Source organism: Hyla sarda, chromosome 6 (genome assembly GCF_029499605.1).
Source record: "Hyla sarda isolate aHylSar1 chromosome 6, aHylSar1.hap1, whole genome shotgun sequence".
NCBI lineage: Eukaryota > Metazoa > Chordata > Amphibia > Anura > Hylidae > Hyla > Hyla sarda.
In genome coordinates, this window is record NC_079194.1 from 74,037,736 (window position 1) to 74,064,563 (window position 26,828).

Here is a 26,828-nt window from a genome sequence, read left to right on the forward strand (position 1 = left end):
ATACAGAATATATTTCATATAAATATACTATATTAAGTGGACAGTCCCCTTTGTTGTAAATTATAAATAACTAGGTTCAGTTTTTATGTAAGTCATCTGGGACTGTTTCCAGTATATGGTATAACCCCCCCCCCCCCCCCCCCCCATCAATCTGCACCTAATTCCCCATAATGAGAATGTGAAAACAAATATTAAAAAAGTAAATGTTGAATATTAGCATTGACATAAATATTCAGATCTTTTGCCATAACACTTGGCTCTGGCTCCTCCCATTTCTCTTTTTGAGATGTTTCTACACCTTGATTGGAGTCACCTGTGGTAAATTCAGCTGATTGGACATGATATAAAAAGACACACCCCTGTCTATATAAGGTCTAACAGCTGATATCAGGCATATCAGAGCAAAACCAAGCCATGAGGGGGAAAGAATTGCCTGCAGAGCTCAGTGTCAGGATTGTGTGGAGGCAAAGATCTGGAGAAGAGTATAGGAAAGATTCTGCAGCACTGAAAGTTCCCAAGAGTAGTGGCCTCCATAATTTGTAATCGGAAGAAGTTTAGAACAACGACTCTTCTTTAGTGCTCCACCAGTGTTCATAAAAAAAAAAATTTAAAATAAAAAAACACCTAAAGGACTCTCAGCTTGTGAGGAACAAGATTATCTGGTCTGATGAAACAAAGAACTTTCAAGTGTCATGTCTGGAGGAAATCGGCAACTGCTTATCACCTTCCCAATACCATCCGCACAGTAAAGCATGGTGGTAGCAGCATCATGCTGTAGAGGTGGTTTCCAGCAGCTGGAACAGGGAGACTGGTCAGGGTTGAAGAAAAGCTAATTATGGAAATATTCTTAAATGGGCACTGTCATGATATCAAAAAATTGATATGTTGTAGTACTTAAGTACTACAACATATCTCTAATATACTTTAATTAAAAAAAAAGTGATTTTAAACCAGTTTAAAATCACTTTTAAATTCGGCCACTAGGGGTCGCCCTCCTAGTGGCCGAATGCATTCGGCAGTGACGTCACTACAGAATTTCGACTCATTTAAGCCTGGCAATGAGTCAAAATTTAGTTACTGCGGTGCTCGCTGATAGCTGGGGCTGCGCGCATTGGCCAGCTCCACTGGCCTCGCGCACGGCCCCGCCGCCCCCGTTACCCTGTCCGGAGGCAGCGCGCGCACTCATTGCTACGCTGATCCTCTGCCGCCTGCGCAATACTATGTTAGCCGCACGCGAGGCTTATAAATCTGTTCCCGTACCCTGAGAGCTGACAAGGATGAGGAACAGAGCCGCGCTCGGCATTCTTGTGACACCGCTAGTGGGCACAGGGACCCCGCTAGCGGTGATGGTAGTGCTTGCACTCGCGGGAGGCATTCTTGTGACACCACTGGGAAAAAAAAACGGTATCCGGTTCATACCGGTACTGTATACCGCCCAGCACTAGGCATGAGTGTTATTTATCTAATAGGGTGCCTCCAGCTGTTTCACAACTACAATTCTCAGCATGGCCTGACAGCTAATAGCAATCATGGCATGCTGGGAGTTGTAGTTGGGAAACAGCTGGAGGCACCCTATTAGATAAATAACACTCATGCATAGACGATCTGAGGGCGGAAGCAAGCGCCCAGCAAGGCGTCAGTGACATCGCGCTTGCTGGGAAGCACTAAATCTGCTCTATTAAAGCAATTTAAAAAAAAAATGTTGAAGCCAGGTAGGGGGTTAGGGCCAGATTACTACTAGGTAGGGACATATTAGATTATATAGTACTTGGTGGGAGCTACACTTTAATGAAAACCTGGCCCAGAGTGCGCTGGATCTCAGACTGGCCTGAAGTTTCACCTACCAACAACACAATTTATCAATTTTGCCGGTTGAAAAGTTTCTTTTGACCCTTTTTTTTTTTTTCACTTTGGTTTTCGTGGACATGCCCCAAATTTATCATTTGGTGCACGTTGTTAGTAATTTTGGCTCCAATGTTGAAATCAGCTGTTCACAGCGCCTTTTACACAAAACTTACCGCCACAGAGGCCTTTACATTTTCAAACATTGCTAAGTGTGTTTTCCATGTGCATAATTTCTTGGCGGTGATTTGCGCCCCAAAAAAAACCTAAAGGCGCAAAATTGATCGATTGGCGCAAATGATGAATTATTGACTAAAGTTGAAATCACACACAGGACCGTGTGATTTTGATAAAGTTGTAAAAATGACAGTGGAGAAAATGCGCCAAACTTTGGCGCAAAAAGACACCGCGCCAAAGCATTGCGCCAAAGTTACGTTAAAAAAACACATAACTCCTTTGATAAATACCCCCCAATGACCCTAAGTGCACAGCCAAGACAAGACAGGAGGGGCTTAGGGACAACTCTGTGAATGAGTGGTCCGGCCAGAGACCTGACTTGAAGCCAATCTAATATCTCTGGAGAGACCTGAAAATGGCCTCGACCGACGGTCCCCATCCAACCGGACAGCAGAGCTTGAGAGGATGTGCAGAGAAGAATGGCAGAAAATCCCCAAAAGGACTGGAAGGTTCAACGACGTGAAGGGTAAAGGGTCAATGCAATATTTTAGTTTTTTCTTTTCAACAAATTAGCAAAGATTTCTATCATTCTGTTTTTACTTTGTTGTTATGGTGTATTGATTGCAGAATCATGGGGGAAAACGTATTTTTTTTTAGCACAAAACCGCAACATAAAGGGGGGTATTTATCAAAGGATTTATGTGGGTTTTTTTTCACGTAACTTTGGCGCATCTTCTCCACTGTCATTTTTACAACTCTCTCAAAATCACACAGTCCTGTGTGTGATTTCAACTTTAGTCAGTAATTCATCATTTGTCAGTAACACAACATTACACGGTAAGGTGCAATACTCTGCACAATTACCATCACAATATTCCACTAGGAGATGTAAACCTAACTTTATCTACTCCCTTAAATTAAGGACAGGTACCGTATGTCTTTTTTCAACCATACTAACTATGTAACTATGTAACTATGCGTCCTCTGCAATAGATAAGATTTCTTTTGGTTCTAGAAAACACGCAGATGTGAATGCCACGATGGTTATGTGGGTAATGGTGTCCAGTGTCTCGAAAAAGCTATTCCGCCTGTGAACCGTTGTCTAGAAGGAAATGGGGGGTGTGATCCTCTGGCCACCTGCGAAGATTTGCATTTTGAAGGTATGTTACAATTGAGTGTCACCAATTTCACTGATTTCTGTCATTTTCATCACTTTACTCATAGTACATAGTCTTTACCAGTTTTTTTTCCAACCAGGGTGCCTCCAGCTGTTGCAAAACTACAACTCCCATACTGGAAATTGTAGTTTTGCAACAGCTGGAGGCGCCCTGGTTAGGAAACATTGGTCTATAGGAATGATCTACAGCAGTGGTCTCCAACCTGCGGACCTCCAGATGTTGCAAAACTACAACTCCCAGCATGCCCGGACAGCGCTGGGAGTTGTAGTTTTGCAACATCTGGAGGTCCGCATTTTGGAGACCACTGATCTACAGCTTAAATGGGCACTGTCACCAACTTTATACTTTTATTATTTTTATACTTTTATTTTAATTTTTTTAATTAAAATAGTTTAATTTACATTTGAAAGCCGGCCACTAGGGGTCTCCCTCCTAGTGGCCGGCTGCAGCCTGGTGTGACGTCACGCCTGAAAAAGGACTGATGCGGCCGGGCATCGGTCCTTTTTCATTCAGCCTGCGCTCGCTCCCTGCCTGTCAATCAGACAGGCAGGGAGCGTGCGCATTGGCTCCCTGGCCACTGGCTGGGAGGCCACTCCTCCCGCACATCTCCTTCGCCGCCTCCGCTGTCCCTGCACGCCCGCTGCGGACTCTGCAGTATGTGTAATGGGGGGGGGGGGTTGTGATGGAGGGAACGGGGTATGGCGATGGGGGGGGGGGAGGGAGACGGAGGGGACGGGCTAGCAGCGCATGTAACTAATAGTTTATCTACACAGGGTGCCTCCAGCTGTTTCAATACTACAACTCCCAGCATGCCCTGACAGCCAATAGATGTCAGGGCAAGCTGGGAGTTGTAGTGATGAAACAGCTGGAGGCACCCTGTGTAGATGAACTAAGGGCGGAAGTCCCCCCCAGCAGGCATCAGTGACGTGGTGCCTGCTGGGGAAGTCTGCCTGGTAGTGAGCACACTACCAGGCAGACAAAAGGCATTTTTAATATAGTAAAAATAAAAATTAAAAGCAGAGAGGGGGTTAGGGATAGATTGGTAATAGGCAGGGACAGAAAAAAAATAGGATGGTGGGAGCTACTCTTTAATAATCCATCAAATTTTACTTACTAGAACAAACTGCTGGGGTATTTCACTTGGATTCACCAAGAGGGAGATATGAGTACAAGTATGAGGAAGCAGAAGCTGCCTGTAAGGCGGTAGGAGCCACCATTGCCACCTTTGAAAACCTCTCCGCTGCCCAACAGGTACAGTCGTCTCCAAGGTGTATTGTAACCAGCCTCATCTGTAGTTTTGCCCTTTCTAAAAACTGCTTTTTTTTTCTTAAAATAGATGGGTTATCATGTCTGCGCGGTGGGATGGCTCTTTAATAGGACAGCTGGTTATCCCATAGTGTATCCCAGTGAAAAATGTGGCTCCAATCACGTTGGAATTGTGGATTATAAGCAGAGGGCAGACTTAACAGAGAAATGGGATGTATATTGTTACCGTGTCCAAGGTTAGTACATTTTATGTAGTAATTCATAATATTGCCAGCCAGTGCCCCATGACACTTCATGCAATAGTGTCCACATATCAATACAAACTACAGTTACCCATATCAGACCCTGCACAGACATTCCGCTGCTGCAGAGTCCCATTGATTTCAATGAGATTCTTCTGCACTGTGCACATGGCAGAATTTACGCGGCAACTCGGATCCGTGGAATTCCGCGGAAATTCGGATCCGGGTTGCACATGTCTATTCTTTCTGCGGATTACACTCGGAAATGCATTACGGTATATAATACGGCGTATTTCCGAGTGGCCCTAGCGCCCACCAAATTAGCCATATTTTGCCATGTAAACCTGGCCTTTGAGTTCCCATATGTTGCCAGCCTCCGAACACTGTAAGGCACTATTAGGCTTCATATGGCAATGCTGTGTGGTTATGATCCTGTTACTTGTGTACTGTAAGGCACTATTAGGCTTCATATGGCAATGCTGTGTGGTTATGATCCTGTGTACTGTAAGGCACTATTAGGCTACATATGGCAATGCTGTGTGGTTATGATCCTGTGTACTGTAAGGCACTATTAGGCTTCATATGGCAATGCTGTGTGGTTATGATCCTGTGTACTGTAAGGCACTATTAGGCTTCATATGGCAATGCCGTGTGGTTATGATCCTGTGTACTGTAAGGCACTATTAGGCTTCATATGGCAATGCCGTGTGGTTATGATCCTGTGTACTGTAAGGCACTATTAGGCTTCATATGGCAATGCTGTGTGGTTATGATCCTGTTACTTGTGTACTGTAAGGCACTATTAGGCTTCATATGGCAATGCCGTGTGGTTATGATCCTGTGTACTGTAAGGCACTATTAGGCTTCATATGGCAATGCTGTGTGGTTATGATCCTGTGTACTGTAAGGCACTATTAGGCTTCATATGGCAATGCTGTGTGGTTATGATCCTGTGTACTGTAAGGCACTATTAGGTTTCATATGGCAATGCTGTGTGGTTATGATCCTGTGTACTGTAAGGCACTATTAGGCTTCATATGGCAATGCCGTGTGGTTATGATCCTGTTACTTGTGTACTGTAAGGCACTATTAGGCTTCATATAGCAATGCCGTGTGGTTATGATCCTGTTACTTGTGTACTGTAAGGCACTATTAGGCTTCATATGGCAATGCCGTGTGGTTATGATCCTGTTACTTGTGTACTGTAAGGCACTATTAGGCTTCATATGGCAATGCCGTGTGGTTATGATCCTGTGTACTGTAAGGCACTATTAGGCTTCATATGGCAATGCCGTGTGGTTATGATCCTGTGTACTGTAAGGCACTATTAGGCTTCATATGGCAATGCTGTGTGGTTATGATCCTGTGTACTGTAAGGCACTATTAGGCTTCATATGGCAATGCCGTGTGGTTATGATCCTGTTACTTGTGTACTGTAAGGCACTATTAGGCTTCATATAGCAATGTCGTGTGGTTATGATCCTGTTACTTGTGTACTGTAAGGCACTATTAGGCTTCATATGGCAATGCCGTGTGGTTATGATACTGTTACTTGTGTACTGTAAGGCACTATTAGGCTTCATATGGCAATGCCGTGTGGTTATGATCCTGTGTACTGTAAGGCACTATTAGGCTTCATATGGCAATGCCGTGTGGTTATGATCCTGTGTACTGTAAGGCACTATTAGGCTTCATATGGCAATGCTGTGTGGTTATGATCCTGTGTACTGTAAGGCACTATTAGGCTTCATATGGCAATGCCGTGTGGTTATGATCCTGTTACTTGTGTACTGTAAGGCACTATTAGGCTTCATATAGCAATGCCGTGTGGTTATGATCCTGTTACTTGTGTACTGTAAGGCACTATTAGGCTTCATATGGCAATGCCGTGTGGTTATGATACTGTTACTTGTGTACTGTAAGGCACTATTAGGCTTCATATGGCAATGCCGTGTGGTTATGATACTGTGTACTGTAAGGCACTATTAGGCTTCATATGGCAATGCTGTGTGGTTATGATCCTGTGTACTGTAAGGCACTATTAGGCTTCATATGGCAATGCCGTGTGGTTATGATCCTGTGTACTGTAAGGCACTATTAGGCTTCATATGGCAATGCTGTGTGGTTATGATCCTGTGTACTGTAAGGCACTATTAGGCTTCATATGGCAATGCTGTGTGGTTATGATCCTGTTACTTGTGTACTGTAAGGCACTATTAGGCTACATATGTCAATGCCGTGTGGTTATGATCCTGTTACTTGTGTACTGTAAGGCACTATTAGGCTTCATATGGCAATGCTGTGTGGTTATGATCCTGTGTACTGTAAGGCACTATTAGGCTTCATATGGCAATGCTGTGTGGTTATGATCCTGTTACTTGTGTACTGTAAGGCACTATTAGGCTACATATGTCAATGCCGTGTGGTTATGATCCTGTTACTTGTGTACTGTAAGGCACTATTAGGCTTCATATAGCAATGCCGTGTGGTTATGATCCTGTTACTTGTGTACTGTAAGGCACTATTAGGCTACAGTCACTGTTGCTTTGTGGCTTCTGCTCATAATGGAAGACAAAATGCACTGCTAGGTCACCTGACCCCATAGCCTTATTATAGGGTCCATTGGGTTCCAACGTGTTTCATGGACACGTACTGTGAATTTTTAACATAGATTCTGTGTGATTTTTTTTTTCGCGGATTCCATGTCGAAATCCACAGCACATTGATTTCAATGAGAAATTGACATCAAGAATTGACTCCACTGACGCAGTCCAGGCATGCTGGGAGTTGAAGTTTTGAAACAGCTGGAAACCACTGCATTACATTAACAGTGATTTATTTCATAGGAATTGAGTAATGTACTTATAGTAAAAATGTATATCAGGGCTCTGTTCCCTGAGGAATTTATCATTGGTTTTACCCTGTTTTAATTTGGAGAAAAAAAAACAAAAAAAAAACAACTTAAACGTGGTGGTGATAATTCTGATTTTGTAGACGTACGTTGCGACTGTCCTGAGGGTTATGTGATTGATGGAGGTGTCTGCAGTGGAAACCTGCTACAAGTTTTGGAAGCAAATCCTCGACTGTCAAAATTTTACTCCGTGAGTAAATTTAATCTTAGAATTATTATTACACTTATAAAACTGCACTCCTGCAGGAAAATACATGATGTAAACAGATATTTCTATAGGAATATACATAAGTAGATGAAGGGGTCCACGTTTAAATAGATTTTTGGGCACTGTGTTACTGACAATTCTTTAAAGGGGTACTCCGGTGAAAAACTTTTTTTTTTTTTTTTTTTTTTAAATCAACTCATGCCAGAAAGTTAAACAGATTTGTAAATTACTTCTATTAAAAAATCTTAATCCTTCCTGTACTTATTAGCTGCTGAATACTACAGCAGAAATTCTTTTCTTTTTGAAACACAGAACTGTCTGCTGACATCACGAGCACAGTGCTCTCTGCTGACATCTCTGTCCATTTTAGGAACTGGGGCTGCTCTGCCAGTGGGTCGTTCCCCCTGTGGGCACTAGTGTTGCGGCGGTGGTGGTCGCTGCCCAGTGCTACGCCATTTATGCTAGGGACGTTAGGGACCCACTCTGGATAGGTGGCCTTGACGTGGCGAGTGGGCTTATACTTTTTGATCAAAAGGTATATACTAACAACCTGTTAGTTTTTGATATTATGCTGAGAAGCAATCAGATCATTGTGCAAGATTGTAGATGTGCACCATGTCTGTTTTCTACCTGAATTCACACTGTGTTCATGATGTCAGCAGAGAGCTCTGTGTTTCAAACGGAAAAGAATTTCCACTGTAGTATTCAGCAGTTAATAAGTACTGGAAGGATTAAAAAAAAAAATTCATAGAAGTAATTTACAAATCTGTTTAACTTTCTGGCACCAGTTGATTTAAAAAAAAAAGTTTTTCACCGGAGTACCCCTTTAATGTTACAGTATATTAGTAGTATATATTTTATGGCGTCACAGGCTTTCATGATCTGCAGGTTGTGCTGTGACAGCTCCTATGAGGAATAACTTTACACAGTTATTGTAACACTCCGCCTTACTTTGTGCTTATTATGGTTTATAAAACATTTTCTCCATAGGTCCTAATTAAACATTTTGCTTACTTTAGCTTGGACAGTCTCTACAATGTGCTGTATGAGCTCTACATACTTGTGCACTGCTCATGATTCTCTCCAGTACAGTGGTCCCTCAAGTTACAATATTAATTGGTTCCAGGACGACCATTGTATGTTGATACCATTGTATGTTGAGACCATAACTCTATGGAAACCTGGTAATTGGTTCTGAAGCCACCAAAATGTCATCCAAAAATAGGAAAAAGTGAGGATAAAGCAAATCCTTACACATAAAAGTAATAAAGATCTCCTGGGAGCTGTAAATCACTGTCTATTTCAGTTTTTCCCAACCAGGGTGCCTCCAGCTGTTGCAAAACTACAACACCCAGCATGCCCGGACAGCCGAAGGCTGTCCGGGCATGCTGGGAGTTGTAGTTTTGTAACAGCTTGAGGCACCCTGGTTGGGAAACACTGGTCTATGTAGAGGACAGAAGCTTCTTCAGGGTCCTGTACAGTACACGCAATGTCCTAAAAAAAAAAAAAAAATGGAGCCTCCCAAATGGAGCAGCTAACCCTGGCACAGATAAAGTGTACAGAACATGTAATACCTCCCTATACTGTAGGGGGCGTGTTACCAGACACCAGTCAGTGCATGCACTTTAGGAATACAGGGGTTTTACCAGTGAAATGTCCATTCTGATTGGTCGGTTCTTCCAGCCATTGAAACGTTTCGCAGATTCCATAGCATTGTATGTTGAGTCTGGTTTCAAGTTACAATGGTCCAGAAAAGACCATTGCATGTTGAGGCCATTGTAAGTTGAGGGATCACTGTAGTCTTCTCTCCCCTCTCTAGCCTTTCCTCCTTGGTTCTTTCCCCCCTGTCTACTATCTGAGCTGGTCTATAACCTCTCCCTGCTGGTATATAACACTGAGAAAGCAGAAACTTGTCAGAAGATGCATCTAATCTCTGATTACCAGCTCAATGGAAGGACATTTCTTATAAAGTGGCTTTATTTTGCATTCAGAAAACAACAACAACAACAACAAAAAAAGCAAAAAGGTGTCCATAGTCTGACCTCCATACACTTAAACTGTCTGAACCGGCCAGCTTTGCTGGGTTAAAGCTGGCTGGATGTCTACACTGTGTGAGGGCCTCCTAACTTTATTGTTCTGTAGGCTGTAGTCTGGCTGGGACTTACCCCTCCCCTTCTCATAGAGAACACACAAATGTTCAGCTGAACTGAAAGTCCATGGGGGACATTTATCGTTGTTGCTCTGGTAAGCGAGTTCTGTAGGCTTTTTTTTTTTTGCTTTGGTTTTGCTTGTGTGTGACATATTTATCATACTATCACAGGGTGTTAATAAATTTGACAATGACAAGCTTGTCATCCGCCCGCCCATCTAACACACTTCCCCGTGCCGCATAACTACAATTCCCAGCATGTCCTTACAGTAAGGACATGCTGGGAGTTGTAGTAGTGTTGCGTGGGAGGGAGATGTGCGGGCGGGTAACAAGCTTGTCACCCTCCTGTACATCTCCTACCCACTTGTCCCACCGTGCCTGTGAAAATGAAAGTAAAAAAAAAAGTGGCACAGAAAGTCTCACTTTTTGCACAGCTTCACTCCCCGACCACCCACCCACATCTACCACCCACCCGCTAGCTATTGCAGGACTACAACTCCCAGCATGCCCTTACAGTGAGGACATGCTGGGAGTTGTATTCCGAACACGTGCAGGCAGGTGGTAGATGTGAGTGGGTGCCGGGAAGCGGGGCTGTGCAAAAAGTCTCATGTGTGACTTTTTGAAAATGCTGTCATAGACAAGTTTGTAAGCCAGGTCTGACCTTGCTTACACTTGGGACTTTTTGAAGGAGTTTTGCGACTTTTATTTGCTTACGTGCGACTTTCACAATGATAGATCCTGGACCACTGCAAAGTAAAAACTGAAAATTGCTTAGGTAGGGAAGATTGGTATTTTTTGCTTACCCAGAAAAGTCGCACAAAAAATTGCTTAGGTGCACGTGCGACTTTTTGTGTGACTTTTGTAAGCAAAAACAGCTGCTTAAATCCCTTGATGAATCTCCCTCCATGTGTATGGGAAGATCAGGCGATCTGTGTGATGGGCGTTCAGCTTACAGCAATTAAAGTGTATGGGCAGCTTTGGTCCCTGTTCCTGAGAGAAGTCTGAACTCCTCTCACAGCCATCAAAGCTTCAGACTGCTCCACACACTGTAGATAACCCTTTGCGTGGAGAATGATTTTCTGTTACAGCAAGGACAAAAAGAGATTTTAAGCCACAAGCAACTAAATCGCCAGTGAGATTTTGTTAAATCAGGTTAAGCAAAGAAGCTTCAATCATAAGGAGTTTGGACATCTGAGATGGAGCTCTCATGGTGCCCATACATGCGCGCATTTGAGACTTTTGAGAGCCATTTGCGGTTCATATTTCTACCTTTTCAAAAGGTTGTTCATAGTTAATTCGTGACCACTGCACTTTCTTGACTAAATAGTCAACTCATTATGATTGTCACGGCGCAGAACTGTTGCTACAAATAAAGAAAGAAAAAAAAAGGGCTTTCAAACAGCTTGATAAATTCCCCCCAAGGTCCTTGTGCGCTGGTTTGCCCAGTCTGTTCCTGTATGCTGTCTGTGATAAGAAATAAAGTAAAACGTTTATTGCTGTGTAAGTTGCCCCTCTGCTTGTTTCCTACTTGGTTGGACTTTATTACCTACTTGTAAGAGTTGGCGCACCACCTGCTGCAGAGCTGGCTGGTTCTGATCCACAGCGTATTTTACGTTGCGGATCCGCTGACGATGGACCCCTACAGTGTGTGCTCGGAGCGGCAATCCGCCGTTACAAGCAGACATACTGCTGCGTTGTGGGACTCGCCACGCACATGCGCAGTATACTCGCACACATCGCGGCTGCTCTCGGCCTAGGGGGAACAACCGCGATGTGTGCGAGTAGGTAAAGTATGAACAACTGTAATGGCCAATATGTGCTGATGTGTATGGCCCTGTCTGCAAAAAGACTGTTCATCTGACAGTTGTTTAACCATCATCCTACTTCTATCTAATGTGTATGGCCACTTTAGGATCTATTCACACGGCAGAATTTCCGCTTGTGGAATTCCGCCTCAAATTAAAGCCCATAGAGTTCTATGGGATTCTGCACTCCCATTCACACTTCTGAATTTCCGCAAGCGGAAATTCAGAAGTATGAATGGGAGTGCGGAATCCCATATAAATCTATGGGCTTTAATTTGAGGCAGAATTTTGCAAGGGGAAATTCTGCCGTGTGAATAGACCCTTAGGGTAAGGTCACAAGTACAGGACCTGCTGCAGATTTGATGCTGCATTCAACTATTTATTTGTATTGATTGAACAACATATAATCTACTGCGATCTTCAGCTGATCCTGAGCGCGCACCCGGGGCAATACAGCAGCTGGCTGGAGTCTAGATGCATGCTCACTTTTTATTTGCTAGTTTTGAACTGGGTATCAAGAGGACTGGCAGTGAGTGGGCTTATTGTCTCAGGTTCTCTTTTTTTTCTTTTTAATGGAGTCTAAAATATTAAAGCGGTATTCCAGGCCCAAACTTTTTTTTTATATATCAACTGGCTCCGGAAAGTTAAACAGATTTGTAAATTACTTCTATTAAAAAATCTTAATCCTTCCAATAGTTATTAGCTTCTGAAGTTGAGTTGCTGTTTTCTGTCTAACTGCTCTCTGATGACTCACGTCCCGGGAGCTGTGCAGTTCCTATGGGGATATTCTCCCATCATGCACAGCTCCCGGGACGTGACATCATCATTGAGCAGTTAGACAGAAAACTTCAGAAGCTAATAACTATTGGAAGGATTAAGATTTTTTAATAGAAGTAATTTACAAATCTGTTTAACGTTCCGGAGCCAGTTGATATATATAAAAAAAGGTTTTGCCTGGAATACCCCTTTAAGGATAGAAAATGTTTTTTCCAACTCTAGTACTATGGTTTGAGCTACTGTAATTCTTAGTGTATATATCCAATGCTTAAATATCATATGTTTATTTTTGTGTATAAAGATGTTTCTTTTATTTTCTTTTTTTCCTCAGATGGTTCTTGACTATGGCAGAGTCAACTCCCAGGGTGCAGCATTTATAGACATCCTATCAAACCAAACCTCATTTAGAACCTTATTTGTTCCAGATGATGACAGCTTGGATGATAATGTAGTAAGTCGACAGTATAAAATCGCATCCTTCTCTCACTGGTTGTATAAACAAAACAAAAAACACAGTATTTATATCAAATTGTTACAGAAATTAGTCTCTTTCCTCGTAAACACCTTATTTATTCTACAAAAAACTGCTAAAACCAGTCCGAGAGAGACAGAGGGTGAGATGTATCATTGTGCGGCTGTGTGCAGTCATTCCTCCCGTTTAGTTTTTTTTTGCTGTGCTTTTAGCTTACTTGCGTCAAATTTATCAAAAAGGCACATGGACTTTGATAAATTTAGCACAAATTAAAAGTCACCTCAGAAATTGTTGTAACATGTAATTTTTCGAAGACAAGGCAGATGTGGTATGAATTAGCGTTTTTGCCAACGTTTATGCACCTTTTTTTTTGCGCTTTTTCAAAAAGGCGAACATGGTAAATATCTTCCACTGCAACGTCAATAATACTTTACTGCATTTCACAGTCAGTTTTGGAAATTGCACAAAATGTTCCTATATGTGGTCATAAGCTGCTATTTGGGCATGTGGTAGTGCTAAGAAGCAAAGAAGAATTTTTGTAACGATATTTAGCTGGGACTGTTTTTTAGTTTATTTTTCAGTTGACATAGCAGCTGTTTTTTAAAGGAACAAGCTGTACTTTTTTTTGTACTCTCCAGCTTTTATTTTATTTTATTTGAAGGCGGCAGGAGGTAGTAAGGGTCGGGTAGTGCGGATTGACAGACTGGGTAGAGTTGAAGGTGACCCCAAGGCAGCAGGCTTGTGGGACTGGGGAAGAGTAAAGCCATTGACAGCTGGAGGGAGATGGTGGATAATGATGAATTCTGTCAGATTTCTCCATGTTGAGTTGGAGAAAGTGAGAGGGGAAGAAGGATGATATAGCTGACAGACAATGTGGGATTTTGGATAGGAGGAAGGTGTTTGAAGTAATGGGATTCTATGATCTGCCCCAGGCCAAAGGTATAGAGAAGAGTAAGGGCCCCAGGACAGAGCCTCTGGGGACTTAGACAGTGAGAGGGCAAGGTGACGACATGGCAAGTAAGGCTGCTTTCACACTATAAAATTCATCCGTTTTAAAGATCCGTTTGATGTTCCATTATGAAAACCCTGCAAATCGGCCATTAAACGTCCGTTAGAAAATCCCATACATCCGTTAGAAAATCCCATTATAGTCTATGGGATTTTTACATTATCCGTTTTAATCTGTTATAGTCCGTTATTAATAACGAACGTTATTTTGTGACGGAAGATAGTAACGGGAAAAAGAGTGCATGCACTATTTCTTCCGTTCATTCTCCCGTCACAAAATAACGTCCGTTATCGGCCATTAAACAGCCTAAGTGGAAGACACTGGTGAGGTATGAGGAGATCCAGGATAGGGCTAAATTTGTGACGCCTAGGGATGAGAGAATTTGAGGAGGAGGAGGGAGTGAAAACAGATTCAGATATCCAGTATTTGTATATTAACACTATCTTACTCATTTTCTTTTCTAGACTTTATCATGGCGGGACTTGGAGCATCACATGTCTAAACTGAACATATTTGTGCCCTATACCGATCTTACCCATGGGACCACACTGCTTTCCAACCTAGGCTACAACCTTTCAATCTCACATAATACTAGTTGTTCCACAACCCCAGTAAGTAAATAGCTCACAAATAATGAGGCTTTTATTAGCCAAAGCCATGAGTGGACCCTGAAAATAAAAGACGAAACTGCCTTTTAAATCTTTTACTGTATTTGTCTCAAAAACACTTTAGCAAAATCCTAGTGTGCTTCTTGCCTGAATTTTTCTTACAGTTTATGAAATTGTTGTGCTAAGTCTATACTCTTATTTCCTATCCAGTGTCCTAAGATTGTAAATGATAAAGTAATTCTTCACTGGGACATCCTGGCCTTTAATGGGATAATCCATGTAATAAAAGGACCATTGATCGCGCCGATGCAGGTACATAGACGATGCAGTTACTGTACTCAGTCGTGATGATCTTAGTCGCCTTACACTGAAAATGAATTGATACAGTCCCAACCTGTTGTATTGTTCTAACATTACAGGATATAGCCGAAACCCAAATCTCTCACCCGGTTACTACGGCACTGGTCATAGTTATCGTACTCCTGACTGTGGCTGCAGTGTCTGCTGGCTTCTTCTACTACAGGAGGAGTACCGAGGGATTCCGCTTCAGGCAAATCAAGGTTCGTAATAATTGGATGAATATGTTTACTACCCAAGCTAGCTATGTACTATACACACTTTATTTTGTCAAGATACTATCTCTCTCATGTTGCACCATAAATTAAGGCCATATTCACATCAAAATGGGGAAAAATAGTGCTGCATGCAGCCCTTCCTTTTCTATCAATGTAGCAGGCACCTCAATGGAAATTGACAGATTCCAATGAGGTAAGTCAGGGGGGTTCATCAGGCACTGGTGGCATCTGTAGTACAACAGATCCATCACTGCATCCTAGGTTTATTATAGAAACTTAATGCAGATATCAACTAAGTATAACAACATTATCCAATAAACTGCAAATGATTTGTTTCACAGCTACTTGTATTAACGATCACAATAAAAATTGTGACCTTTATGAATTGTTAATATTACAAAACAGGTTTCAATTCCCATCTGAGATGACTATTTCTCTCAGATGGGAGTTATTTTGATGATTTAGCACTAAGAATAACTTTTGCAATATATGAAAAAATATACTGTACATGCAAATTTCTTGGTTACAATAAATAAACATAAATAAGTATATAACAAACATTGATTTGAGATATATATATATATATATATATATATATATATATATATATATATATAAAATATAGTAGTCACATATGACTTCTCTTGTACTGTATTTAAATGGGGTACTCCAGGGAAGTTAAATGTATTCCCCAGCCACAGGATAGGATAGGAAATAAGTGTCTGATTGCGGGGGGTCCGACCACTGGGTCCCCCTGCAATCTCTTTTACGGGCCCGGCTACTCACCTGTCCTTGGCACGCTCAGGCCCCCACACTTGGAGACATGCTTGAGTGATGGCCCGCTCAGCCAATCACCAGGCTGAGACGGAAGCCCTTATCTTCTATCCTATTTCCCTGGAGTACCCCTTTAAAAGAAATAACATATTTTCACATAGACATCAGGCACTGCCAGTAACTAATCCTTTCTCATCAATAACAAGACAAGAGCACATTTACAATGCCTTCTATTGACAATATGGAGACTGCTTCAATATCTTGTCTTTTTGGTTTATCCTGTCTTGCATTAGCCTGAACGAATACAGGTTTGTTGCTGTGGGCGATTATAACACTTTTCTTCTGACCTTGCTTCTGATACGCATTAAAGGGGTACTCCGGTGTAAAAAAAATATATTTTAATATTAACTGGTGCCAGAAAGTTAAACAGATTTGTAAATTACTTCTATTTAAAAATCTTAATCCTTCCATTATTCATCAGCTGCTGTATACTACAGAGGAAGTTGTGTAGTTCTTTCCAGTCTGACCACAGTGCTCTCTGCTGACACCTCTGTCCATGTCAGGAACTGTCCAGAGCAGGAGAGGTTTGCTATGGAGATTTGCTCCTGCCTTGCACAGTTCCTGACATGGACAGAGGTGTCAGCAGAGAGCAATGTGGTCAGACAGAAAATAAATTCAAAAAGAAAAGAACTTAGAGTATACAGCAGCTGATGAGCAATGGAAGGATTAAGATTTTCAAATAGAAATAATTTACAAATCTGTTTAGCACCAGTTGATTTAAAAAATATATATATATTTCCACCAGAGTACCCCTTTAATGCGTATATAAAAAAGGACACTCATCCAGCAAATGGGACCTGCCATACCTTTTACCATCACTGACTAGTCACCAGTTAATATATTTTATATCCATTTATAGGAGGAAGTTGAAAATGACATAGATTTACAAAATCCACCACTGGTGAATATCCCTAATCCGGTATATGGAGCCAGCACATCCTTCTTAGATCAGTTTGAGGTAATAATTATTATAATATACATGATACATTATTTCTACAGTGAACATGTTTAACCATTCCTCCACCATTAGCTATTATACTTACTGCAAACCTGCATGTTAAACAAATTTGAAGGTATTATCGCAGACTGAAAATAAGAGAGGAAGATAAGCAGATTCCAGACCCTCGTGTACCACCTATGTAGGGGGAAAATAATATCCATAAGGTACATATCTGGCAGTATCAGATGCTGTCAAAATTGATTGAAGGAGTAGTGTAGCAGGTTTTCTTTATTACCGTATATACTCGAGTATAAGCCGAGTTTTTCAGCACGATTTTTCGTGCTGAAAACGCCCCCCTCGGCTTATACTTGAGTGAACTCTCCGCCTTTCAATCCCTTCTCAGTGGTCTTCAACCTGCGGACCTCCAGATGTTCCAAAACTACAACTCCCAGCATGCCCGGACAGCCATCGGCTGTCCGGGCATGCTGGAAGTTGTAGTTTTGAAACATCTGGAGGTCTGCAGGCTGAAGACAATTGCGGCCTTCGTCATCATCCAGCCCACCCCCCCTTTAGTTTTCTACTCACCTCCCCTCGGTGGGAAGGAAGGGTGAGCTGGTCCGGGCCATCTATGCTGCAGGGACCGTCCGGTGGGGATGGTTAGTCATTACGGGCTGTTCATTTTCACCGGGGGGGCCTCTTCTCCGCGCTCCGGGCCGGCCCCGGCCTAGTGACGTTGCCTTGAAGACGACTCACAGGGGCGTCCGTGCGAAGCAGAAGTCCCTGCGCATGAATGTCCCTGTGCGTCGTCGTGGGGAGGTGACTAGAAAACGAGGGGAGGTGAGTAGAAAACTAAAGAGGGGTCTGGATGATGACAAAGGCTGCAGTGGTCTTCAACCTGCGGACCTCCAGATGTTTCAAAACTACAACTCCCAGCATGCTGGGAGTTGTAGTTTTGCAACATCTGGAGGTCCGCAGGTTGAAGACCACTGATGGACAGGTGGTGATGATGAAGGGGGGGGGGTGATGATGACATGGGGGGGATGATGTATTTCCCACCCTAGGCTTATAGTCGAGTCAATAACTTTTCCTGGGTTTTCGGGGTGAAATTAGGGGCCTCGGCTTATATTCGGGTCGGCTTATACTCGAGTATATACGGTATTCCATTGTGCCTGGGCTGCAAAAAGTAAAAAAACAAAAAAAGGAAAAAACTTAAACTCAACTTCCTTCGCTCCTCCGTTATGCAGATATAGCTCTTCGGTGCCGGTCCTCTTCTTGCTTCCGTGTGCACAGATCGTCACACTGCGATCAGCGATATCCCACCTCACTCGGCTGAGCGCAGTGTCATGTAAGGAGCCTGGGCCCCGCCCAGCCTTCTACCTGAGCTTGTTACATGGCACTGTGCCCAGCCTATCACCAGCCAAGGTGGGACATCGCTACAGCTGGTGATGTGCTGATCAAAGTGTGACAATCCAAGCACATGGAAGCAGGAAGAAGATCGGGACTGGGATATTTAAATAAATAAATAAAAAAAAGCTACACTACTCCTTTTAAAGGGGTACTCGACCCCTAGTAAGATGTCTTATCGCGGGGGTCCCCCGATCTCTCCTGCAGCACCCGCTTGTCATTAGCTGCAAGGAGCAAAGATCTCTCCGTGCTGATGACTCACAATTAGTGTTGCTCGCGAATATTCGCAATGCAAATTTTATTCGCGAATATCGCATATTCGCGAATATAGCGCTATATATTCGTAATTACGAATATTCTTTTTTTTTTTTCACAGTACACATCACAGTGATCATCCCTCTTTGCTTCCAGCTTGTGCGGTGTAAAGAAGGCTCTAATACTACTGTGTGAGACTGGTGTGCGAATTTTCACACATGCGAAAATTTACATATGCAAATGTTCGCATATGCGAATTTTCGCTAATGTAAAGTTTTGCATACGCGAAAATAAAACGGGGATATTACGACTATGCGAATATTCACGAATATATGACGAATATTTGTCCATATATTCGCGAATATTCGCGAATTCGAATATGGCCTATGCCGCTCAACACTACTCACAATACAGTGGTCGGAGTACAGTGGCCGGCCCCGCCCCCTTGTGATGTCACGGCCCTTCCCCCCCCCCCCCCCCCCCCTCAATGCAAGTCTATGGGAGCGATCTTCGCTCTGTGCAGCTAATGACAAGCGGGTGCTGCAGGAGAGATCGCAGGGGTTCCCAGCAGCAGGACCCCCGTAATCAGACATCTTATCCCTTATCCTTCGGATAGGGGATAAGATGTCTAGGGGCAAAGTACCTCTTTAAATCTGTCTACATATAGCCAGCCTAGCAGTGTATGTACAGAAAATCTGAAGAGTTAGGTTATTCACTAAAGATGGACTTCAGAGAAACCTAGTTCTCCTGGTAAAAAAGTAAGTAACTTATAATGTCCTTAGAGACGTTCTCTATTTTCCATGCTTAACCCCTTTGGGGACGCAGGGTTTTTCAGTTTTTGCACTTTTGTTTTTCCTCCTCACCTTTTAAAAATCATAACCCTTTCAATTTTACACCTACAGACTCATTTGAGGGCTTTTTTTTCTTGCGCCACCAATTATACTTTGTAATTACATCAGTCATTTTACCCAAAAATCTACAGCGAAACAAAAAAATAAAAAATCATTGTGCGACATAATTGAAAAAAAAAACCACCATTTAGTAAATTTTAGTGGCTTCCTTTTCTACACCATGCACTCTTCGGTGAAAATGACACATTGGGGGAGATTTATCAAAATCTGTGTAGAGGAAGAGTGGTGCAGTTGCCCATAGCAACCAATCAGATTGATTCTTTCATTTTTCACAGCACTCTTTAAAAATTAAAGAAGCAATCTGATTGGTTGCCATGGGCAACTGCACCACTCTTCCTCTACACAGTTTTTGATAAATCTCCCCAATTATCTTTATTCTGTAGGTCCGTATGATTAAAATGATACCAAACTTATTTAGGTTTTATTTTGTTTTTGCTTCTTTAAAAAAAATTATAACTTTTTGTACAAAAATTAGCATTCTTAAAAATGTCCTCTTTTTTTAGGGTATACAAGGTGACAAAAAATAAGCAATTCTGGGCTTTAGTATTTTTTTACACATAGACTATTGACTGTGTAAAATGTTTATAGTTCGGACATTTATGCATGTGGCAATACCACATATGTTTATTTTTGTTTACGTATTTTTTTTAAGGAAAAAGTGGGGTGATTCAAACTTTTATTAGGGAAGGGGTTAAATCATATTTATTAACAGTTTTTTTACACAATTTTTTAGTCCACTTAGGGTACTATTACATGCAATCATTAGATTGCATACACTGTTCAATGCTGTGCCATAGCATGACCAGTGTTATCGGTGCTCTGCTGCTTCAGCCTGCTGAAGCTTTCTGGAGCAGCAGAAGACCGATCAGACGGCAAGGAGGCAGGTAAGGGCCCTCCCGTTGTCCTCTCAGCTGATCAGGACGTTGTGATTTCCCGGCATTGCATATTTGGCATTTTAGTCGCCGGGATCAACTTTGATCGCGGCGTCTCAGGGTTAATGCCGAGCATCAGCCCGATCGCCAGTGTCCGGCATTAGCTGTGGGTCCTGGCTGCTGATAGCAGCCAAGACTGAAAGGCTATCTAGCGAGCTCAGGAGCAGGAGCTTCATAGACCTGCCGCACGGCTGTGCCGTATATATACGGCGCAGGTCGTTAAGGGTTTAAAGGCCTATGAAGAGAGCGCAGAAGATGCTTTGCTTCATAGGCGGTTAGGGAAGGCTACTAACAGTAGCTGGGACCTCACCGCTAATGATAGGTAAAGGCAATTCCGCCACTGCCATCACTATCCCTTTAGACGCCGTGATCAATGCCTGTCACGGCATCTAAAGCATAAGTGACTATTGCAGGTAGCACAATGGAGCTTATTGGACCCCATTACCTGATCACTGGCATCCGATAAGCTAAAATGGTGGTGGAGGGTCCCCTTACCTGCCTCTGGATCGGCTCTTTGATGATGCAGCCTGGCACAGGCATGCTGTAATAGTGGATTGTCATAATAGCATAGCTTTCAACAGTGAATGCAATATATGTAAAATGGTGATTTAAAAAAAGTGTTAAAAATTATATAAAAACCCTTCTCTAATAATAAAATCACCCTTCTTTTCCTATTTTAGAAAACAGTTAATAAACAAAATAATAAGCATATTTGGTATTGCAGCACTGTGAACAGTGTAAACATAAAGAAATACCATATGCCAAAAATGCAGAGTTTTGGTCATATAAATCAGAAGAAAAAAAAATTGAAAGTAATCAAAAAGTCCATCAAAACAAAGATGGTATCAATAAAAACTAAAGATCACATAAGATTAGCCCTTGTAAAGCCCATTTACGGAAAACTAAAAAATGTATAGGGGTAAGAAGAAGACAATTTTAGGCATGCTGATTTTGTTAAAAAAAATAGTACAATAGTATATATAGAAAAACTATATAAATTAGGTATTGTTTTAATCGCATTGACCTACAGAGTAAAGAGAACATGAAATTTTTACCATAAAGTGTACTGCATAAAAACAAAACACCCAAAATTAGCAAAATTGCTGTTTTCTTTTCAATTCCCCCCACATATCATTTTTTGGGTTTTTTTTCGTACATTTTATGGTAAAATGAAAGTCATTATAAAATATGTTGGTCGTGCAAAAAACAATCCTTCATACGGGTCTATAGATGGATAAATTAAAGTTATACCTCTTAAAACACAAAAATGCAAAAATGAATATGTCCTAAGGGCAAAATGGGCTGTGTCCTTAAAGAGTATCTGTCACCAAACAAAACTTTTAATATATTGTTCCTTATGTAATCACTAGGTGGCTCTGTTCAGTTCCCTGTGCAAGTCAAACAGTTAGTTTGGTCTCCTTCCGGCCTGGCTGGAGACCAAACTCAGGAAGTGCGTGTGGGGCATGGCAAGGCACAAGCTCTTGCAGGCTTCAGTGACGTTGCACCTGCTGGGGAACGCCCACTTTCTCCTGCCGGGAGCTCACACAATGTGAGCAAGGGGGAAAGGTATGATACAGAGCTTTTTAAAGCTCGAAAAAAAAATTTTTTTAAAGGGCAGGTGGGGTGTTAGGAGTAGTTAGGGAATATAATCTGAGTTAGGCTGGGTTCACACCACGTTTTTGCAATACAGTTCCAGTATCAGGTTTTTGGACTCCTCAAAACCTGACTAAACTGTATCAAAACGTGTGTACAAACTTCTAACCGTATACGGTTGAAAACCGTATACAGTTTAAAAAATGATGTCCGGTTGCATCCGTTTAAAAATAAAATAAAAAATGTATACGTTTTTAACTTTTCACTCCATTATGAATAAAGTTTCACTTGTTTGATTGAAATTCCCCCCCAAAAACTGTGCAAAGTAAAAAACCATATAGTGAAAACCGGATGGAACCGTACGCACATGTGGTTCTGTACGGTCCCCATTGACTCCCATGTTAAAAAAAAACAAAAAACATATGTTTCAATACGGTTTTTCACCCAGACCAAAAACCGTGGTAGGCTATGGTTTTGGGTAGGGAAAAAAACTGACAAAACCGTACAGGATGCAAAACGGACACAACCGGATGCAACCTTTAGCATTTGATTTGTCAATAGAGAGTCCATGCATACGGTTTTTAATACGGATCCCTACGGTTTTCAAATTGAAAATGTATACCCAGCATTAGTTTAGAAAATGTGGTTTGATGACAGGTACTCTTTAACACCTTCATAGCGGGATGGTCCTGTGGCTAATGCTGGACATGACAGACTGCGGTGATGCCCGGTATTAACCCTTTAGAAGCCGCAATCAAAGTTGATTACGGTGTCTAAAATGTAAAAAAAAAAAATAATGATCCCGGCTGCTCAGCGGAGCTGATCGGGACCACCACGGTGATATAAACAAAAATAAATATAAACACACGTGGTATTGCCATGTGCGTAAATGTCTGAACTATAAAAAATGTTTTTTCCTCCTCACCTTCTAAAAATCATTATGCTTGAAATTTTCCACCTACAGACCCATATGAGGGCCTGTTTTTGCACCACCAATTTCACTTTGTAATGACATCAATCATTTCACCACAAAATCTACGGCAAAACAAAAAAATATATATTTGTGGGACAAAATTGAAAAAACAAAAATGCCAACTTTTGGGGGCTTCCGATGCACTTTTTGGTAAAAACTACACCTTGTCTTTATTCTGTAGGTCCATACAGTTACAAGATACCAAAATTAAATAGGTTTAATTTTGTTTTACTTCTTTTAAAAAGATAACTTTTTGTTCAAAAACTAGCATATGTAAAATGGTCTTCTTCTGACCATTATAACTTTGTTATTTTTCCGTATAAGGGGATGTGTGAGGGCTTTTTTTGTGCTTCGTGATCTGTAGTTTTTATTGGTACTTTTTTTTTTATGGGCCTTTTTGATCCTTTTTATACATGTTTTTACGGTATACAAAGTGATCAAAAATATGCAATTCTGGACTTTGATATTTTTTTTTATGTATACACCATTGACTCTGCAGTTTAAAGGGTTTCCTGACAATGTACTTCTATAGTATGTCAATCCCAGGATCACTAATCATCACTTTCTATAGCACTGCTGAAGATAGTTGAGCGCGGCACACGGCTATATTTCTTAGTCCCACAACAAGTGAACAAAGTGGCGACACTTATTTCAAACCATATTCTCCTGGAAGGCACGTTAGAGATGAGCCCCAATTGTTTGAGGCAAATTTTTGGCAAGTAAAAATGCGGTCTAAAGTGTCCAAATACACTGCAGAAATTCTAATGGTAGCCTCAGATTTCTGCACAGTAAGAGCTTGTTCACATCACATCTGTGGCACAGATATGTTGGAAAAAATTTCTAAATGGGATGCTGATGTATTAGTGTTTGGACAGGCAATGGCCATAATTGTTTTCATTGGTCAGTTAGCTACTTACTTACTTCAGGTAATTTCCCAAACATTTATGTGCTTTCAGGTTAGGGCTACACTGCAACTTTGTGTAGCGCTATTAATTGTTTAACTATTGAGTGACAGCTGCAGGATAACAGTTCAATGGATTTTTTTTTAAGGATGAAGAATGTGAGAGTTCTGATGTCTGCAACATCCTTCATTAATCCAGCAAGATAATAAAAGGAAGATGTTTACAATGCCTTTGGTCTCCTGTCCAGCGACATTGAGGTCAGGGGACCATCTAGGGAGACATCCTATGTAATATTCATGTTTACATATATTGATACTTGTAAATTATGTATATAGTGTAATTTTTATTCACTGCAAATTCTCTTTCCTTCAGTCCAAAGCAGCAGTATCAATGGGGATGATTCTATCTTCTGCAGATATGACAGATGGTAACAAATAACAATTTAATTGTACAACCTATATAACACCTGCTACTCCATCGCCTCAACGTGCACTTCTAACTACTACAATAACGAATCCTCAAGGTATGCTGTATAGCAAATTTATAAGTGAAATATATGTGCTGCTGCTTTGGACTAAAAGGAAAGAGAATTTACAATGAGTAAAAAATTATACTTTCCTTTGCGTCTTGCAGCAGCAGCACCAATAGGGATATGGCAATTAACCATTAGGGGGGAGTTTAGCAGCACCAGTCTACTGAAAGCTGGTTGTCCGGATTCTCCAATATCCACCTGAAGTACTCAACAAACGTGTGAGACAAAGGTTGTTCAATAGGGATCCATTTCTTTTTCTGGCCATGGAGTTGACACTCCTGTGAGTGACTCTTATCAGCTGCGGTTCTTATAACCCAGCTTGTGTATAGTAAATGGAAATGGTCTCCATCTGGATAAAGCAGCTTAGATACTTTTCCTGAGGGGGACTGAAAGAGATGCTAAGAGTTCTAACCATATCCAGAGTGAAGTCTCTTCTGCTCTTTAGGAACTCTGTTCACCATTAATTCAATCTGGTGGTTAATGTTGTTGAATGAGGGCACCTTAGGAGTGAAGTAGGTAAAGTTCTCAAAAGAACTGTCTTGAAGAAAAATTAGGTAGGGTCAATGGCTGCTTAAAGGGGTACTCCGGTGGAAAACTTTTTATTTTATTTTTTTTATCAACTGGTGCCAGTTGGAAGGATTAAGGTTTTTTAATAGAATTTACAAATCTGTTTTACTTTCCGGAGCCAGTTGATATATAAAAAAAAGTTTTGGCCTGGAATACCCCTTTAACCACATTCAGTTGGGTTAACAGGGGCAGATGGTAATGACTGAAATCTGTTCCTATTTCATCTTGTAAGACCTTTGGTATAGGTTGAAAAGCATATGTTAGACAGGATGGATATTACATCCAGAGCCCCTGGCCTCTCTCTTCTAAGCAAGGAGCAGAAGGGTGCTACCTTGCCATTTTTTGTAAGTTGCCATTGGTCCACTGGGAAAACCCAGAGGTCTGTGTTTGGAAGATCATCTGATCCAGACTGGTAGGAAGATGGAATATTTCCCATTGGTGCTGTTGCTGTGGGACAAAAAGGAAATTACAAATGGCTACCAATGAATTATGTGATCTGTGCATATTTAAGAAAATATTCTAAAACACTAAAGAATAACTCCGATCTGAGTCTTATAAACCCCCTATGTACGAGTAACTGCAATAAATGTGCTGCTGTGTGATTGGGGAGAATTGTTTACAGTATTAATAAAATACAATGGAAATATATGAGGATGGTGTGTGCTTTCTGTGACTTCAGGTTGTATGAAGCTCGAGTCAGTTGCAACCCTCTATGGCTTTATTCTACACACACATGTAATTCTAGGACATATTCAAAGTGTAGGAAAACATTCTGCATAAGCCACTGGTGACTGAATAGTCCTAGAGATTAAAAGTGGCCCTAGATACATCAGTAGTTTAGCAATCACCAAATGAAAAGTAATCATATAGTATCTGGAGATTTTACCCCAAAAAGGAGATTTTTTTTTCTGCACACCCTAAAATTTCTCTCTCGTAGCCTTCATTGGGGGACACCGATACTGATGAGTATATGCTCTTGCCACTAGGAGGCGCTGACACTAAGGAAAAAAAGTCAGGTCCTCCCTGGCAGGATATACCCATAATCAGTTTTGTCACAAAGCAGTAGGAGAAGCCAACAAAGAAATATGCCCGAAGGACCCCAGAAAAGAATCCCGGACAAAAAACCCAAGAACTGGAAAAGATTATCTGGACAAAAAAAAAGAAGAAATGGGTGGGTGCGGTGTCCCCCAATGAAGGCTACGAGAAAGAGATTTTATGAGGAGTACAAAAAATCTCCTTTTCTCAGTCGTTCTTTATTGGGGGACACCAATACTGATGGGACGTACCAAAGCAGTCCCCAGGGGTTGGAATAACAACCACCAGAGAAAGGGAATAAGTCCAGATATCAAACCCACTCGACCATAAGGTCTGCGCCCGAAATCCCGGGCCAGAGACAACCGAGGCCCAGAAACTGAGCTCCTGGAAGATCCTCCGTCCATGGAGATGGACTAGGATGCCAAAGGAAGGGACCATCCTTTGCAGAGTCTCTAAACCTAAAACAGTTAGAGAGACAAGAAAAAGGTCAACTACGAAGCCAGACGGAAGGAGGTAGGAAATCAACTCCAAGGAATACAGAACCAGACATAGGGCTAGTCCAGGAAACAAAAAGTCTCCTGGGAGACTTACACCTGTAGAGTAAGTAAACCCAATGTCCGCAAAACGCTCAGGGTGACCAATTTCCATGTCGAGACAAGAAGTGCGGTACAGAAAGACCACCTCACAAATGGGCTTGCAGAGATGTTTGGGCAGGATCGCTACACATGCCT

The 26,828-nt window shown here is 41.7% G+C and overlaps 1 protein-coding gene across 5 annotated transcripts in view; it reads left to right on the forward strand.

The window, feature by feature from the left end:
* STAB1 (stabilin 1) overlaps nucleotides 1-26,243 on the forward strand; it is a 192,822-nt gene extending 166,579 nt beyond the window's left edge. For 4 of the 5 annotated variants that reach the window (XM_056524140.1, XM_056524141.1, XM_056524142.1 and 1 more), the window contains 10 exons: nucleotides 3,035-3,179; nucleotides 4,315-4,448; nucleotides 4,534-4,699; nucleotides 7,700-7,806; nucleotides 12,887-13,006; nucleotides 14,501-14,647; nucleotides 14,855-14,956; nucleotides 15,064-15,204; nucleotides 16,913-17,011; nucleotides 24,112-26,243. In XM_056524140.1, coding sequence (XP_056380115.1) covers nucleotides 3,035-3,179; nucleotides 4,315-4,448; nucleotides 4,534-4,699; nucleotides 7,700-7,806; nucleotides 12,887-13,006; nucleotides 14,501-14,647; nucleotides 14,855-14,956; nucleotides 15,064-15,204; nucleotides 16,913-17,011; nucleotides 24,112-24,156 — 1,206 coding nt within the window. In that variant the 3' untranslated portion in view covers nucleotides 24,157-26,243. Of the gene's footprint in view, nucleotides 1-3,034; nucleotides 3,180-4,314; nucleotides 4,449-4,533; nucleotides 4,700-7,699; nucleotides 7,807-12,886; nucleotides 13,007-14,500; nucleotides 14,648-14,854; nucleotides 14,957-15,063; nucleotides 15,205-16,912; nucleotides 17,012-24,111 lie in introns of those variants that run through there. The other variant, XM_056524144.1, reaches the window with a different exon arrangement.
* Nucleotides 26,244-26,828: the final 585 nt, after the last annotated feature.